General features: G+C 35.2%; 2 protein-coding genes across 2 annotated transcripts; one reads left to right on the plus strand and one right to left on the minus strand.

Annotated features, from left to right (window-relative positions):
- The first annotated feature begins 127 nt into the window (after positions 1-127).
- LOC116294839 (G protein-coupled receptor-associated protein LMBRD2) lies at positions 128-9,722 on the plus strand. The gene is made up of 14 exons (XM_031702510.2): positions 128-396; positions 560-786; positions 1,303-1,470; positions 1,717-1,927; positions 2,362-2,436; positions 3,022-3,194; positions 3,645-3,716; positions 3,835-3,896; positions 4,364-4,545; positions 5,258-5,391; positions 5,750-5,858; positions 6,369-6,570; positions 7,049-7,089; positions 7,489-9,722. Exons 1-14 carry the CDS (start codon positions 223-225, stop codon positions 7,819-7,821), a joined length of 2,163 nt encoding a protein of 720 aa, XP_031558370.1. The 5' UTR covers positions 128-222; the 3' UTR covers positions 7,822-9,722.
- An 801-nt stretch (positions 9,723-10,523) lies between these two features.
- On the minus strand, positions 10,524-17,380 carry LOC116294818 (S-phase kinase-associated protein 2). The gene is made up of 12 exons (XM_031702482.1): positions 17,111-17,380; positions 16,686-16,830; positions 16,135-16,243; positions 15,323-15,437; positions 14,693-14,839; positions 13,899-13,960; positions 13,584-13,682; positions 13,216-13,270; positions 12,124-12,193; positions 11,839-11,890; positions 11,375-11,482; positions 10,524-11,046 (listed from the first exon to the last, which is right to left on the minus strand). The coding sequence occupies exons 1-12, from the start codon at positions 17,372-17,374 to the stop codon at positions 10,860-10,862; spliced, it is 1,413 nt and encodes a 470-aa protein (XP_031558342.1). The 5' UTR covers positions 17,375-17,380; the 3' UTR covers positions 10,524-10,859.
- Between the last annotated feature and the right edge of the window lie 413 nt (positions 17,381-17,793).

Raw genomic sequence — 17,793 nt, forward strand, 5'->3', positions numbered from 1 at the left:
TAGGAAAAATGAAATCACAGTTGGAATTGTCTTTACCCTCCCCTCCCAAGAAAATATAGTTTTGTTGGGCCCTAGTCTCTCTCATCTATCACGAGGGCTCGCACAGTATTGTGGGATATGTGGATGATTTATCAAAGTTCTTCGTATGTCTTTATTATCATCATATTTTTATTCATTAGCTCTTCAATACTCTTCAATTGGGAGCCCATCTTCATCACAATCATGAGTGGGGCTTCGTTGGCCTTAGAGATGCTCGTATGCTTCGGCGTAACGCTTTGTCTTCTTCATTATTACGGCAATTGGCGCAAGCAGCATTTCTTGGTGACATTAGCTGTATTTGTAGCTTGGTATTTTTCTTTTCTTATTGTAGAAGTTCTTCCTTTAGACGTATCAGATGTGAGTATAACACATACTTTAAACCTAATTCTTAAGCTTTAGAAAAAAATCTCAAAAACTCGTGTAATTTAATTTTTAAAAAAATTCAAACTGTAGACGTAATCAGACTATTTTTGTAACCTTATTAATTTAATAAAGCTTATTTCCTAATGTGTTTTCACAGACCTTTTACAGAAGATGTCTAAAGAAACACGGAAATCTAGCTATTAATACTTCCAGCTATGTCTTATTTTCGAATTCGTCTTTGAATTTCACGACAACTGCCCGTCCTACAAGTGCAAAGGTGGTTCCAGCTGACCCAATATGTCAACCTCCTTGGAGTCACCTTCCAGATAATGTTTTGCCTGATTTATGGAGGGTGGTCTACTGGTCTTCGCAGATCCTATCATGGTAAATATATACTTTATTGTAGAGTTCTGTAATTATATTGTTATTGATATTTTGAATGGGTTTGGTTTGATGACTAGATGAGAATATGTGGACCGCGTAGCACTTATGAAATACATGAAGATATAGAAATATAGATAAGTTATAGCGCTTGGGAATGAGGTTATTCCAGGCAAAAGACCCTTGGAATTAAATTCGGAAAAATTAATTTCCCACCTCGCTGGGAATTGATGACTGACTGGTTGTTATCCTAAGCCCTGATCATGATGATATGGGGGGGGGGGGGGGGGGGGAGCAAACAGTGCTTCTCCCAGGATCACTTTAACCTTTAACATCCAGACAATCACTAGCATAGAGAGGGGGGAAGGCTGGTTGGTACATGCCCTCCCCAAAAGTTTGCTTTCTGCAACAAAATATAATTAATTTGGCGGGAAAATGGTACATTGCCCCCCCATAATCAAGATCTCTCTAGGCCCCTGCAGACATTCCATAATGTATCACTCTTATTGACCTTTCTAGGATCATCTTACCAATAATGCAGTCATATTCCTATGCTGGTGACTTTACAGTCAGAGGAAAGATTAAAACAGCATTATTTGAGAATGCTATTTGGTACGGCAGCTATATTGTCATCTTCCTAATACTCCTTGTTTATGTCATCGCAAGGCCAGACCTGCAACTTGATGGGTGAGTAATAGCCATGTATTTTATTTCTTGTGTGGTCATCAGGGCACTCGACTACATGTATATTGTGTAAAAATGACAGTTGAGGATAATAAGATGGCTGGAAATAGAAAATAAATATGGCCAGACATTCTTTTATAGGTAGCCCTATTTGTACTGACAGGCTTTGATCTTTGAAAAAACTACATGTCACAGCAGGCTGCATACGTAAGATGGTTTTTCACATTATTTTGATGGTTATTTTGTTAGGACCAAGCTTGTCATTATCTGTATAACAGCTTCCAACACGTGGGGTCTTCTTCTCCTGGTCATGCTAATGGGCTATGGCCTGGTAGAGATCCCACGTAATGTATGGAACTCTGCTAAACTGGAATACAAACTAGCACATGCATATTTTAAAGTCTCTAAGCTGAGTGTTGAAAGAGAGGAAGCAGAGGAACAGCTGGCTGATGTTTTAGAGGTAAGAATTGGGTATGTTTTGTTCTTAAATATTTATAATTCATGTAAATCTTAATAGGTCGTTTGTGTTTATAATTCATGTAAATCTTAATGGGTTGTTTGTGGGATTGGTATTGGAATTTTAGAGTTTTAGAAATTGGTGCAATGAACCTTGAAGGAGACCTTGTGTCCTATGTGCTTCACTAAGTAACCTTCTGGCAAAATTTTGAATAATCCTTTAAAGACCTTGGTCAGAGGCAGGGCACGCCTAACTTAGATAAATTATCAAAGTGTTATTTAGCATTGATCTGGGTCCCAGAGGTGAGAGGCTATTCTTGATCATATAAAAAGTACTAGCTCTTCCTTGGTGTTTGGTTGGGATCTGGGTAGTTACTAATAGGGACCTCTTTAAGACCAAAAATTCAATAATTTGATAATGGTATAATTTTATATCAGGAAGTGCGCAAGGCATCTGAGAACATTCGTTATAAAGATCCTTTAAGGGAGTGTATAGACATCATCATTAAAAAGGTAATATAGTATAGTATGGCTAATAAACTGATTGTCATTGATGATGATGATGATGATGATGATGATAATGATGATGGTAATGATAATGATGATGAAGATAATGATGATGATGATGATGATGATGGATGACGACGACGACGACGATGATAGTAATGGTGATGGTGGTGGTGAAAATAATGTTGTTGATAGTGGTGATGCAGATGATGATGGTGATGTAGATAATGATGGTGATGGTGATGACAAGGAGGAGGATGATAAGGTCAACAGTATTAAATTGATAAATTAGTTGTCTCCAATTTTTTGTAGAGTGTTTTTTCTAGACGTTTTGGTCAAGATACTACGAGTATCTCAACCAAAACGTCTTGAAAAAACACTAGAAATTAGAAAAAATTAGAGAAAACTAATTTATCAATTTAATGTTTTAAATGCCTGATTACCGAATGTTTAACCATATAATGTCAACAGTTAATTAATATCTCAGTGATTCGTACAATTGCATGCACAAAACCTAGTCACATTTACTCTTCATTTCATTCACCTTTCAATCACCATCAACTTTATCCATTTGCTTTCATTAATTTGCAGTGTCCAGAGTCCTCAGAATCACTGTTCAGCAAAGGAACAGATGATTATGTTGATTATGATGATTATCTCAAAGAATCAGGCCAAAAGATTGTCAATACATACTCAGAAAAGGCCTTGGTAAAACTACACAGGAGAGTCATCGTAGTAACACAAACAGCTAGAAGAACACAATGGTAATCATAGGAAAATAGTCTAGATAAAAATATCAAGTTGTCATATTTATCTTGATATGTAGTCTGGTCTTTCTTGGTTTATACAAATTCTTAAAGAGTGTATGAAAAATGTGAGAGAGCATTTGAGTATTCCTGTGGGAATAAAACTACAAAGACGTGGCAGACATGTTGGTGGACATAACAATAGAAGCTAACAAAAAAATCTTTCCTTACTTGTATGCCAACATGGTCCATGCAGTGTCACATGAAAATAAAGGGTAAACTCACTTTTGGGACCGACCACGCCCTCCTCCCTAACGTGTCACCCCTCCCCCTCAAAAGTGTTCACTTCACAATTTTAACCACTATATCTTATAGTGTCATGGAACTATCCACATACAAAGAGTTGTTACTACATATAGTTTCTGTAACAATTATTCATTATAAACTCCTTACTTGTTTTCTTCCCAGCCAGTACAATGCTGAGTTAGATCAAGCATTTGAACATGAAGACGTCATGAAAAATTCTAGCAATACTGACAGGTGGGTGTCTACTGTCCAAAAATAAATCTAACACTTACAACTTTTATAGTCTTTGACAGTTGATCTCGCTTCAGTGATTACCAGTAAAAATTTACCTTTTTTTCCCCATTCATCATAGAACTTTCAAGTCCTCTTTTAAGAAACCTTCAAACTATTGTTGTAGTATAGGACCAGTATTTGGTGAGTATTTTCATATATATGCAGTTACTGGAGTAAAAGAGGTTATTTGCTAGCATGATTATTATTGCTACATTAGCTTTATTGTCCTTCAAAGATTGTCATTATCATTTATATCATCCACTACTGGCATCGCTTCTGATATCATCTCCATCATCAACCATAGTAAATTATGCATTCATATTAAGATGTCATAATTATGTTATTATCATCATAGCATCATCATCATATCATTATCTTAACCCAACATCATCACCATAGTCAACCATAGTAAATTATGCATTCATATTAAGATGTCATAATTATGTTATTATCATCATAGCATCATCATCATATCATTATCTTAACCCAACATCATCACCATCATCAACCATAGTAAATTATGCATTCATATTGAAACGTCATATCATGTTGATCACAATCATTATTTTAAATGTCATTTGAATGCTTTCCTTTCCTTTGATCTCCAGAATGGTATTGGAAGATCTGGATATCTCCCATCTTACTCCGTATCCTAGCCATAATCTTGTGTTTATTATCCTTGGCTCTTGTATGGTCAGAAGTTACCTTCTTCAACACCAAACCAATACTGTCACTCTGTGCTATATTCATCAATGCCGTAGGCGCTGGCTACTTTTACTTTTATGTAGAGGTAAGCTAAAAACAGTTAATACTATAATTTACTTGACTTTAGATGATATTTTGTGACCATGTGTCCTTTTCTTTAGTATTATTTTGCTTTTACTCTGACAAAGAACTAATGTCTGAAACACCAGTATGTTACGAACTATTTTTCAAATGCTTTTAATAATAATAATGATAATAATAATGTCTTTATTATATAAATGAAACACATATCTATATTTAAAATTGTACCACTAAAAACTATATAAATTTAAGGATTAAAATAAATGAAATTAAAATATATCGAATTCCTAAATTATTGATAGCTAATCTATTCATAAACATTGCTTTATACCGCTCTGTATTATTTTTCAAAAGTTTCCTTCTTATTCACTGTTATTTCTTTTTGGGAAGAATACTTGATCACAAGGTATACAGAGACACCAAGCAGTAAAAAAATTTTTACCAATATTAGGTTGGGAATGTGAAAAAGTGATTGAATGAAAAGTAAAACAAAAGAAGTGGGGCAGGGGCAACTAGATAGCACCCTCAGCTCCACTGCACTAAGCTGTAAATATTGATAGTTTTTATGTGCTGACTCCTTGTGTTTTCTGGTTATAAAACCTGAGAGACTTGATATTGCAAGTCGGATGGAGAAGTAGCTTTATATTACATTTCCTTTTCGTTCATGCATGTTATTGATATTTTACCTTATTTCACTTCTTTTCTTTCTTTCCCAGTTGGTTTCTTTCTTCATCATTGCATACATGTGTGTGTGCTCTTATTACACAGTCTTCAGGATGAGAATCTTCAACTACTATTATTTTGCTCCCAATCATCACACTGATCCATATAGCCTTCTATTTAGTGGCCTGTAAGTCAATTATTGTAATCAACCTAAAATAGAGAAATTTGCTTAATATAAGGAACAGGAATTTTCAAAAATGGCTTTTAAATCCTGAAATTCTGGTATTGCAATAACTGTCATTGGCTGGCAATTGGAAGTCCAGGTGCATTTGCAATAAGCAATGCAGACTGCATTATCTTCTAAGTTTTGCATGCCAAGCAGTATGTTGCCAAAGTGCAATTCACTAGTTGATTGGTCAAAATTTAAACAGAAATTCGCAGCATTGATCATTAGTTTTGCTAATGGGAAGTGCCACCTATTGGAAAGAAGCCAGTGAAGAAAATCCAATTGTCAAAAACTAAAATATTTGGTTGTTTTTTCCCAGTATTTTGTGTCGACTGACCTATGCATTGTCCTTGAACTTCCTTGCAATGCTTCATCTGGATGGCCATGTTACAGGTGCTAATGACAAAGAGGAGTCCTCATTCACAACTGTAAGTATCAGTAACCAACTAAACAATCTTTACCACTAGTATGGCTGTCACAATGATCAGCACATCAACACTTCTGGCACCATTATTATCACTGTGAACAGAGAAGTTTTTGAATGACTGTAAAAAACTCACTGCATGAACATGATGGTGACATGGCAATTCATATACTGGACAAATCAAATTGCAGAGGAATTTGCTTTCCATCCAACCAAATGCCCGAAACACAACATGAACACTGCACAGACATGGACATGCCAATGTCAAGGCATTATTTTAACCAGGGCTTAAAATTATGGCTGGAAGGACAATGCCAAGCCACAACTTTGACTTTCTAGTCAAATCTTTGCCTTGCTGGTCATTTTGACCAGTATTGTTGAGCTAGAAATGAGGTACTACCAAGCAATAACAAATTTGACCAGGCTTTTATTTTAAGCCCTACATAACATGAGCTATACAACTAAATAAAACAAAGAAAATGTGACAATGTGATCTTCATTTTTTCTCCTGCAGTTTATGGGTCACATGGATGTTCTGTCGTTCATCTCTAAGGGTGTCAACCTATACTATCCAATGTGTGTGCTCCTCGTTTGCTTAGCAACGTACTTTAGCCTTGGGACCCGGTGTTTAAACATCTTGGGCTTCCAGACATTTATCATAGAAGATGATATGTCGACGGAATATGTTAATGAAGGCAAAGATATTGTTAGGAGAGGTACTGTACTTGCAGTCAGAGATTGCAAATTTTTTATAGTGACCATTCTAAGAGTTATTTTGACTTGCGCTCCTCAACTTACAGCATGTGTCACTTTTGAAATTTGCTTATGGCAAGAAATAAGTTTAAATTTAAAGTCAAGTTGACCTCATTGTTTGCCTTAATGAAGTCATATAAATGATCTTGGTGAAATGTATGCCATATTTAGCATATTTGTGAAGTCTGTACAGTGTCAAAGAGAATGGAAACAAAGGCAGTAAATCATTCAGACTCATTTTGTGATTTCGATCTGTCAGCTTATGTTGGCCTCTAATGTATTGATGATTTTATTAAAAATGTTATCAAAAATGTTCAAAAACGTCCACGCAAACAGAGTATAAAATACACTTTTTTTAGCCTTTACCATGGCAAAAACATTTTTTTTAGTCATGATAAATAAAATCCATGTATTCATCTCAGTTCCATTCATGTTTTTCAGAAAGAAGAAGAAAGGAAAACCTCAATGGTGATGGTAGAAAGGTAGAGATCTAAATCTCAATTAATAAATCCCTCGGAATCAAGGTCGAAATAAATATACACCTTGGTGCAGTCACTGGTTACCTTCAAGGGCCACAGTACAATATCCAAAGTCATTTTTCAAACAGGTCAAATACCTCACTGTGTTCATTACAGTTACTCATTTGTTCCTTGTTGCAGACTAGCTCATTCATTAATTTTTGCAGAGGGAGGAAAACAGGATAAAAACCCTCGCAGCACAAGAGAGAAACGATGAGCAGCTCTACTCACACAGGACACAAAGTCCAGGAATTAAACTGGGGTTATATCATTCAGAAACAAGTGCTCTTACCTTCACACTACCCTTGCTCACTGATAATAATGGTTGTTTATTGAACCTAACAATAACTTTTGCTTTCACAGGAAACTTGGACTGAAAGGGCAGAGTCAGCTAAGCGACGACTGCATGACAGACACACAGATAGAGACAGAGAATTACATCGTGGGATCAGCAGAGATCAAGCTACATCACAGACTAACTTGACAGGTGATGATGTTAAGGTTGTTAAATATTCAAGATTTGATCAAGAAAATGATAGGATTGAGTTACTGTCTGCTGCAGACTATGATCCTGATGCTTCTACCAGTGGGTACAATAGGGATTCATATAAAAGAGATTCATACAATAGAGAGTCTTCTTCTGGATTTGGCTGGTCACCAAAAAAAGTACCTAAGAACTTATTTGATGATATTTAAAGCTCAAAGCTACAACTCTGTAAGTTAGGTGAATGCTGCTAAAGTGAGCTGCCACACTTCCAAGAATGGGTGATAAATTTTGAAGGAAAAATCGTGAAGGCATTGAATTTGAAACTGGTTGCAAGATAAGATATTTGGATAGATAAATACAAACTTTAAGATAATGTTAATAAAGCATTGGGGTGTTCTGTATAAAATTTTTGTAGAAACATGAACAGCAAAGCTTAGTGACAAATAATATAAAGGAGGGCTGAGTGACAATTTACTCAATATAAATGACTGCTATAGACCATTTAGTATCCTGTGCAGCTGCTATTCCATGACAACACTAATAGAGGCTGCATTTTAGACCTCTTTGTCATGGGTGAAGTTTCCCATTTCATTCTCTTGAGAATAAAATCTTTGTTTGAGACCTCTTTGTCATGAATGAAGTTTCCCATTTCATTCTCTTGAGAATATCTTTGTTTGAGACCTCTTTGTCATGAATGAAGTTTCCCATTTCATTCTCTTGAGAATATCTTTGTTTGGGACCTCTTTGTCATGGGTGAAGTTTCCCATTTCATTCTCTTGAGAATATCTTTGTTTGGGACCTCTTTGTCATGGGGGTGAATGGTTTCCCATTTCAAACCATGTGTCATTCTCTTGAGAATGATATCTTTGTTTGGGTTGTATCTATATTCATGTATCTTCTCATGTGCAACCATTAAACAAAGAAATAATAATAACCATTATTTCAAGAGGGAACATTTAACAGTTTACACTCTGATGAACTTATGGCCCTCAATGATAGTCAAGGGAATGATAATGGTTTAAATGGGATAACATCACCCAAAGGTTTATACACTAAGAATATGTAATATATATTAGAGACTTAGGCAGAGGTAATAGCAAATTATTACTCGATGGAAGTTATTTTCACTATACTTTAAGAATACATACAATCCAGTTTCTGAAGGTTGTATTTTTGTTTGTATTTATAGTGATTTTGAAAAGGATTCAGTTAAGTCATTTATTATGATAATTAATAATTAAATTAAGAATATTGGTTTATGATGCATGAATAGTCCCCTTCACGGTTCCCTGCGCCATCTTGAAAGGTAGCCGGGCCTTTGCATTGAAGCGAGACGAACGGTGAGCTTACATTGATAGAGATCTTTTTTTAACAACTTGGACAATAATATTATTCACAGGTCTCTATCATTGCAAGCTCACCGTTCGTCTCGCTTCGATGCAAAGGCCCTGCTACCTTTCAAGATGGCGCAGGGAACTGTTTAGGGGACTATCATTTAGTGACATATTAGAATAATAAATATAATAAACAACTTTATGCATGGCATGAAATTAAAAATTAATATGCATGACTAAGTGAAGTGTATGCTGTAGATATATACTTATTGCATATTTTGGTTGGGGTTCAATACTAGAAAAGGGTTACAATCTTGGCAGGGGATGTAAAAGGTGTAGGATATATCATGATGTCTTTCAGTACTGACATTTTTAGCTTGGACATGATCTTTCCCATTTCAGATCAAGCGCACACAGGAATATTATTTAATAGACCCTGCATGTGACATCAAAGGAGCTCAATTTGGAGGACAAAACGAAATATTTTCAATATCAAGAGAATTGGAAACCTATTGTTTTGCCTTTCAAGTTGAGCTGCATTCTGAAGTGCTGCACTGGGTGTATACATTGTATGTACATCATTTGAAAGCTGATGATGTCTTGAATTTAACAAAAGTGGTTTGATTGTTGGTGTTGTGCCAGCCACTGGACCACGTAATAAAATATTATGCCTTTGTTATTATCTTATTTCATTGTATCGAGTTGACACACCTTATATTTAATAAAATAATTTGATAAGTTATTAATAAAGAATTAAGAATATATACTTTACCTTATTATTGGATGAATAATCTTTCTTGTGTTCTTTGTGTAAGGAGTCATGTCTGCAGTACAATGATTGTTGCGGGCATCTGCTATCTATGAAGCAAACACTTCCAACAACCTTTCTAACACATCACCAACACCTATACTAACACTTCCACCACCAACACCTATACTAATACTTCTAACCACCAACACCTATACTAACGATTCACCTCCAACACCTATACTAACACTCCCACCACCAACACCTACACTAACACTCCCACCACCAACGCCTATACTAACACTCCCACCACCAACACCTATACTAACGATTCCCCCACCAACACCTATACTAACACTTCTAACCACCAACACCTATACTAACACTCCCACCACCAACACCTATACTAATACTTCTAACCACCAACACCTATACTAATACTTCTAACCACCAACACCTATACTAACACTTCCACCACCAACACCTACACTAACACTCCCGCCACCAACACCTATACTAATACTTCTAACCACCAACACCTATACTAACGATTCCCCCACCAACACCTATACTAACACTTCCACCACCAACACCTACACTAACACTCCCACCACCAACGCCTATACTAACACTCCCACCACCAACACCTATACTAACACTCCCACCACCAACACCTATACTAACACTCCCATCACCCTTAACACCGTTCAGTAGTATTTGTGGAATGGTTGCCTTTATCAGTGATAAATCATTTCTAGAAAAATCATTTGTTTATTCTTGAACCTTTCAATAAAAATAAATCTATAAAAGAATCCTATTAGTACAGGATTATAATATTTAAATTTTTCTTTACAATTTAAAGCTAAAACGTATATTTACAGTCAAGAATAAGATGTAAAACTTGGTATTTTGATGGCTCCTTCGTCCCATATTCAAGTAACCAGTACTGGCCAAACACTTACTTTTAGTGGCTTCCTACTTCACTATATACCGCAAGATTTCCATTTATTTTCAATCCTTATCATCCTGCATAATCTGAAGTCCACAACCAGGATCCCTACTTGTTCATGGCACAGACAATTTTTAAAATTTTAACAGTTCAGCAATAAATATCGCTGATGAAATATTCAATTCCTGCATAATTTCCTTAAGAACTGTGTGCATGTTATTTTTCACATGTGATACCCCAAATGGTGCCATCGTACTTATAGCTTACTGGTCGTGCAATGGTTGAGAATAGACAGCTGTTGATTTTTATGCCAGGAAGTTCTTTTTTCAACAGGTCCACACCATCTGTATTGAGAATTCCATATACTTCAAGTTTCTCCAAGGATTTCATCTGTGTACATAGGCTGGGGAAAATGACAGATAGTTTTTAAGGAAACTGATAGACTTATCACGATTCTGCAACTTTCTCTTCCGACACTAGTCATTAATAATTAGTGTTTCTTGTGGTTAGGTTAAGAAACATTCTAAGAATTTTTTGATTTAGCTTTATGAAGTTTCTAAGAACCGTTGAAACGTCTTAAAACCAAATAAGAAGATGGTGAGACCATTCCTAGCTAACTATGAGAGACACTATGACTGATATAGAATGATAGTTTTAAATGGATATATTAGCCAAATAATGGCTTGACTTTTGATAATTGTGTGAACCCTGAAATAGATTAAGTCACATACTGGAAAGCTTGTGGAAGAATGCTGTAGCATCTGCTTATTGCCAGCTGTTGAAGATCAAGGTTCTTTGCAATGGATGATAGAGATAATGCTGTTATTTGAATAGCATCACTGTTAAAGAATAAAGCAGACATTCATGTCATTATTATTATAAGTTATCATCATCAGTAGACAGTCATCATTATCACAATTATTACTCATTATCAACACTACCATCATCAATAGTCATCAGTGGTGATCATCAGTCATCATCATCACTCTCAGTCATTGTCGTCATCAGCACCATCATCATCTTCATTAGTCATCATCATCATCTTCATCAGCACCATCATCAAACATCAGTCATCATTATCATCATAGTCATCATCATTATCTTCATCAGCACCAGTATCAGTCATCATCATCAGCACCATCATCAATATCATCAAATTTATTTTACAAGGCATTAAAATGTATCATTAACCAACCTTAAATCCAGATGTGTTAGTTTAGGACAGTTTTGGACCAGCTGCAGCACAGCTGTGTAGAAATAAGTGAAATGTTGGTGCATAATAAGATAACAGACAAGTTCACAAAGGATTTTGAATGAAAATAGGTACTTGGCTTAAAGATAGGGAAAGCATCTTCTAGGTTGATGACTCAGCACAGAAGAGAACTAGCATTAGCAACTCTATTCCAACATGAAAATCAGTTTGGAAAAGCAAATGCCTTGTAAAAAATATTTTTTCAAATTATTAAATAATGCTTTATACCTTCATCTGTTAAGCATACTCTGCATCCACTTAGATTTAATTTGGTAAGGTTTGGTAGATTTTGCACAACCTAAGACAATTAAAAGTCAAAATAGTCTTTAGGAAGACAGAAAAAAAAGTATAAAAAAAACAAACTTGCACTCTTGGTAATAAGAAAAAAAAAGACTTTTCCATTAGAAATCTGTGCAACCTGCATTGAATAGAAAACGTGTGCACGTGCTGTGTGGAGTTATAAAGCACACAGGGGTTGGCAGAACATGAGAGAAGTGTTAGGAGAAGCAATGCGTAACAGAGTGCTTCTCAACACTTCTGGAGTGATCTGTCCATCCCCAAATGCTTTCTAACTCCACACAGCACAGCAAGCAAGTTTTTTATTTTTTATAAAATACAAATTACAAGAATAATGAAACTGAAATTACACAAGCATGCTGTGTGCTCTAGTAAAGCACATGCTCCCAACCAAAGATTTAGAACAGTAATTTTATAAATGTGAATAGACCATCAGAAAAAACTGTTTTATTTGTAAGTTACAAAGCTGGCTGCATGCATGCAAATGTCCTAGCTCACACACAGCCCAAACAATGTGTACCTGTTCTGTCTTACACATATGATTGTATTGAATGTATAGACTCAAATATTTTTCTATTTATATGATTTTTTCAGCCTATAGATTCACTACAATCATATATATAAGGCGGCAGAGGTATATTGTTTGGGCTGCCCTGCCTAGCTCAGCTACAATGGCTCTGTTTTTGACCAACCAGAGTGTGCCAAGCATGTCGGTAGAGGGGTAGGGCAATAGGGCCACCTCCATCCTTTCATTTTAGGATTCATTTTTAAATTTATCCTTTTTTCTTCCTTAAATTATTCCAAGAATGCAGGAAAAAGCATTTCTGGAAAACATGACAAAATTAATGTATGCTCTTGGCAGTATGCCCCCAGATCTCCTCTGCTTTTAATTTGCAAAATCAGTGGTAAAATTCACCTAACACCAAATTTTTCTCACCCCCTCCCCCCCTCAAATTACTGGATCTGCCCCTGCACAGTATTATCATTTATAAATTAAATATAATACTTGAAAAGTTAAAAAACCTGTAAAATGGATTCCTTGCCAAGGTTTGTCCAAGCTAAATTCAGTTCTGTTAATCTAATTAAACAACAACAACAACAACAAAAAAGAGCAACATTAGCATTTTGATTTTTTTGATGGAACAAGCATATCATGCATATATCAAGCGTGCATTTTGTGAACCTTGAAAATAATTGTCTGAAATGTCAATGGGTCTTTTTTCCAGGTTTTTAGTCAAATATGGTATCACTTCTAATAGGTGCCACCTTTTAACAGCAAGGTCTGAAAGTCCCATTGTGCTAACTTATATAAGTTAAATTTCCTAAGCCATGAAAGACATATGTTTAAGTTCTCATGCAGGGGTGAGTTGTTGACAATATTATGCCTTTACCGTTTACAGCCATTCACTAAAGCTTTCATTCCTTGTAAAGTAATTCCTGTGCACATTGCTAAATTCAGCTTTCTTAGATCTTGACATTGACCAATTGCCCTGAAGTTCAATGAACAGCATGAGAAATGGGTGAAAAGAAAACAATCTTGTAACATCATTTTGCTGTTATTAGGTATGTGTATGATGATGTAATTTATTTTGGGCAACATTTAAATATTGGCATTAACCAACAAAACTGAGTGACAAGACTGATTGTAAAAAACAGGGCAATTTTTCTTTATAACTCATTTTACGACCAGTAACTTAGTAAACTACCTGAGGATGCTTAGAGAAAGAGTACAAGAGTCCAAGCTTAGGCATATCAATCTTCTTGAATGCTGTTAAGAGATGTAAAATATATTTGTAATTATCAAATTATGGTTAATTAATGAATAAAAAACATAATAAAAATTTGTCACCAAGTCTGTAAACTGAATACAGAACATTTTGCATTTGACTTTATCCCATCAATTTTTGGTCAAACTCACTCCCTCTCAAAAATGTTAATAAAACCCAAAACTATATCCATAGATATTTGATTAGCAATATGCAATATTAGCATCAGATCTGTATGGGCTTGCCCTCAAAAATATCCTTGATCAACTACTCATATTGTATACACCTATTTCAAAACACGTTGTCAATTCCAAAGGCGATAGGAAATAGGTGAAAAGCAATAAGGAGATAGGGCATTGCAAGATCCAAGAATAGCTGGAATGACTTGTGTTTCAGTTTCTTTCTCATCAAGAACATTAACCTGGACCTTAATGTTGACTGATTCAGTGTTGTTTGTAGTTGACAGAATCATTTACATCTCAGAATGTCCTATCACCTATTGCCTATCACCTTAGCAATGACAACATTTTTTGAAATAGGTGTATATTAGTTAGAGATAAGTTCCTCCCTTTACACTGCAAGTATGTGTCATTACAGTAATGATAAAAGGGTAAATTTGACACCATGAAAAGATGAAAAAACTAATGAACTTTTCGGACACTAGTCCTTCATCAAAGTATGTGTCATTCTGAAAAGAGGTTTGACAACAAAACACTTTTGAAAATTTCCATTACCATTAATAGGCAAAGCAAACTGTTTTCCTCAAATGTGCACAATGTAGCATCAAGATAACAAAGCTTTAGAGGACAATCACTGGTCTGACAAACAGGAACTATGTCTGGAAAAATGTTGAGGTTGTCATCAAATATGGGAGAGCACACCTACAAAGAGAAGAAGAATGTTTTGTCATTTTAATATTGATTTTCTATTCCCTCAAGATTATTATTTTTTCATTTTCATTTTTTCTTAGTTGTTGGTAATTTTTGAAACATGTGTCAATGTCAATTTGTCGACCAGTTTGTTCAGTTGGTAAGAGGGTCTGTAAGTTATGCAGAAGTTTGTGGTTCAAGCCTCGGCCAGACCAACACTTAGGGTCTTTAAATAACTGAGAAGGTCTTGCCTTTGTAATTACATCTGCAAATGGTTAGACCTTTACATGGCTCAGATGATGACTACCTTAATGGTGGTCCTGTCCCTGATCAACTAGAGATGTTAATAGAGGACCACAAGTATACCAGTAGTTATTCTTTATAATCAAAGGTTATTTATATTTATGCAAAAAAATTCTCATAATCATTATCGAAAGACATGCAATTAAAGACAAACTATTCTCTAAAGCTTTATGCCTTAGTGTTTATTCTTACCATTGATGACGCTAGTCTTAATACTCTTACACCTCGTAACAAAACAGAACCAAGGATGCCTGGCTGTAGCTTAGTTTTTGCCATGTCTACACATCGCCATAGACTCTCATCATAACTGTTGCAAAAACAAATGACTCAATGACAGCCAATAATAAAAGTTTCAATTGAATGCAAAAATTAATAGTATTGAGAGGTTTTCACCCCTTTTCCCTGGAACATATCTTTGAGAGGCCTTTGAAGCCATTTTCAATTAAGATTTGATATAGGAAACAAAACAAAGATCTTGTTATGCACCTTAATGATAGCAGAATTATTAATGATGAACTGCTGAAGCAGACTCTGACATTTTAAATCTAGTAATTATACAGCTTCTCATTAATCCCATATAGGTAACTGTCCAATTATTTTCTTAATTGGACAGGTCTTGTTGATATGGGATTAATTAGGCAGCTATATAATTAATAGGTAATGGGATTTCATGCTCCCCAATCAAGAAATAACGACTCGAAAAATTCCTCTGACTGCCAAATTGGGCTCGGCCTACGGCCTCATCTAATTTTGGAAGTCCTCAGAATTTTCCTTGTCCAATTATTTCTTAATTGGACAGCATGGAGTCCTATTACATAATTATACTAAAGTGATTTGGACAAGATTTGAGAATCTGCTTGGACTACTGACTCCAACAGATCAGAAGGATGATGATTCAAAATCAGATAATGTGATTGCTGGACATGGTCCCCGAGGATAATAGAGGTCCAAGAGGGGGAAGTTGATAATGATGATGATTATTCATGCAGCTGGAATATACTTACGCAAATATCTGCCATTGTTTGCTTACTTGAGCACAAACAGACAGGGTGTGTCTTGGTAAAAATTTGAAAATTCCTAAAATCATTTCGTCTGATAAAATAGTAAAGGGATCTAAAAATAATAAAAAACAAATAAATCTAAGTAAACTGTATTAGATAAACAGATTTCCTAGTCTTTGGCTAAATGGAGTCTTTTGAAGCCATAACCTGCTACCTGTTTGCTCTTTTTGTAAAAAGCATCAATACTTTTGTCAAATGCGTTCTCAAGAACTCTATATTATTATTATTATTATTATTATTATTATTATTATTGCTGTTGTTGTTGTTATTAAGGAATAACATAGTATGCACCTTCATCTGGGGGCATCATGAGAGGGTAAATTTGGGTGTAAAAAAACTAGATATTGGCCAGAGATTAGAGGACTGTCCCCCAAAAAGTTTTATGAAATGTGTGGATATGGTGGGAAAATGGATCATTGACCCCCCTCCCCCTGGGGGTTAGTTACACACAAAAAACCGTGTCAAAATATACTTAATGTATCATACATATTTACCTAACTTTTCTGTGTTTTCTTTCCTCTTGGCATTAGAATGATTGACTTGCCTATGATGACCACAAATCCCACAAGATTTGGACTGTTTCTTCGCGAGGATTCTACTTTTTGTTGAATTATTTTTAGAAACTTGTTGACCAAGATTCTGATAAAGGAAGATTTGAGTGAAATGTTATTGATTTATAAACATAAATACATAAATAAAAGAATTTTAAAAAACTAGATCAATATTAATTTTTGAAAGTATTTAATATTTTTGATGTTCAATGTCAATGATTTGAAATATATTTATAAGGAAATTCCTCAATTGAAAATCGTTGTTTAGATTACGTAAAACTTAGCTTAAAAACCAAGGTGTTCAATGAGAAATTATTCATAGAATACCATTACAAAAGGAATAACATTATTCTGAGGATCGGGCTTACATTTGATGTAGTTTTGCCATTCAAGTCCTCCGCTTCCACGAGCTCTTGATCCTGACTCGAGTCCCTAACATCTTCATCGGGCCATCTCAACACAGAAACGTCCAAATCATTAAAAAATTCTTCTGTTTCTGACTCGTTCATGCCCCAGGTATATTTCGTGGCTCCAGATGGCAATGTATTTCTTCTTTTTCTGCTGTCCTTAAGAGCTTTTCTTGTCCTTTTATAGCGATCACTTGTTCTCGAATACTGTTTCTTGGGAGCCATTTTTATTTTTTTCCAAACAAATTTGGCGCCTTGTCTTTCACCAATCACAGACCGCCTACTCGGTAACGAGGCTAACTAGTACCAGCACCCCAGTCGCGCTCGCTTGAAACATTTTTCCGCCATTTTTTCGCACTTTCATGAATTAAAATAATAATTTCATAATAATTTATTAAATAATTACGAGGAATATTTTTTTTTAATGTCATTGTTTTTCTAAGTTATCGTGTTTCTGCGTAAATTTCTTTCATTCAAACTCGGGATAGTCTCCCTCGCATCCGTTTTTAGTGTAAAAAAAAAAAATGGATGCGAGGGAGATTAAACTCGGGGTTGTAATGAGCAGAAATGGGGTGGGGTAGTCCTAAATTTCATATCGCAAAATCCCGCCCAAATATGAATTTTAAATATCATTTTTGATTATA

Source organism: Actinia tenebrosa, unplaced genomic scaffold (genome assembly GCF_029948245.1).
Source record: "Actinia tenebrosa isolate PJP-AT-01 unplaced genomic scaffold, QUT_ActTen_1.0 PGA_scaffold15__27_contigs__length_11533743, whole genome shotgun sequence".
NCBI lineage: Eukaryota > Metazoa > Cnidaria > Anthozoa > Actiniaria > Actiniidae > Actinia > Actinia tenebrosa.

Coding starts and splice junctions, on each gene's coding strand:
- LOC116294839 (XM_031702510.2), top strand. CDS start 223: ATGAGTGGGGCTTCGTTGGCCTTAGAGATGCTCGTATGCTTCGGCGTA. Junction 1,471..1,716: donor CCAGACCTGCAACTTGATGG/GTGAGTAATAGC, acceptor TTATTTTGTTAG/GACCAAGCTTGTCATTATCT. Junction 6,571..7,048: donor CAAAGATATTGTTAGGAGAG/GTACTGTACTTG, acceptor CATGTTTTTCAG/AAAGAAGAAGAAAGGAAAAC.
- LOC116294818 (XM_031702482.1), bottom strand. CDS start 17,374: ATGGCTCCCAAGAAACAGTATTCGAGAACAAGTGATCGCTATAAAAGG. Junction 15,438..16,134: donor AAACAATGGCAGATATTTGC/GTAAGTATATTC, acceptor TTTTTGCAACAG/TTATGATGAGAGTCTATGGC. Junction 14,840..15,322: donor TAAGACTAGCGTCATCAATG/GTAAGAATAAAC, acceptor TTCTCTTTGTAG/GTGTGCTCTCCCATATTTGA.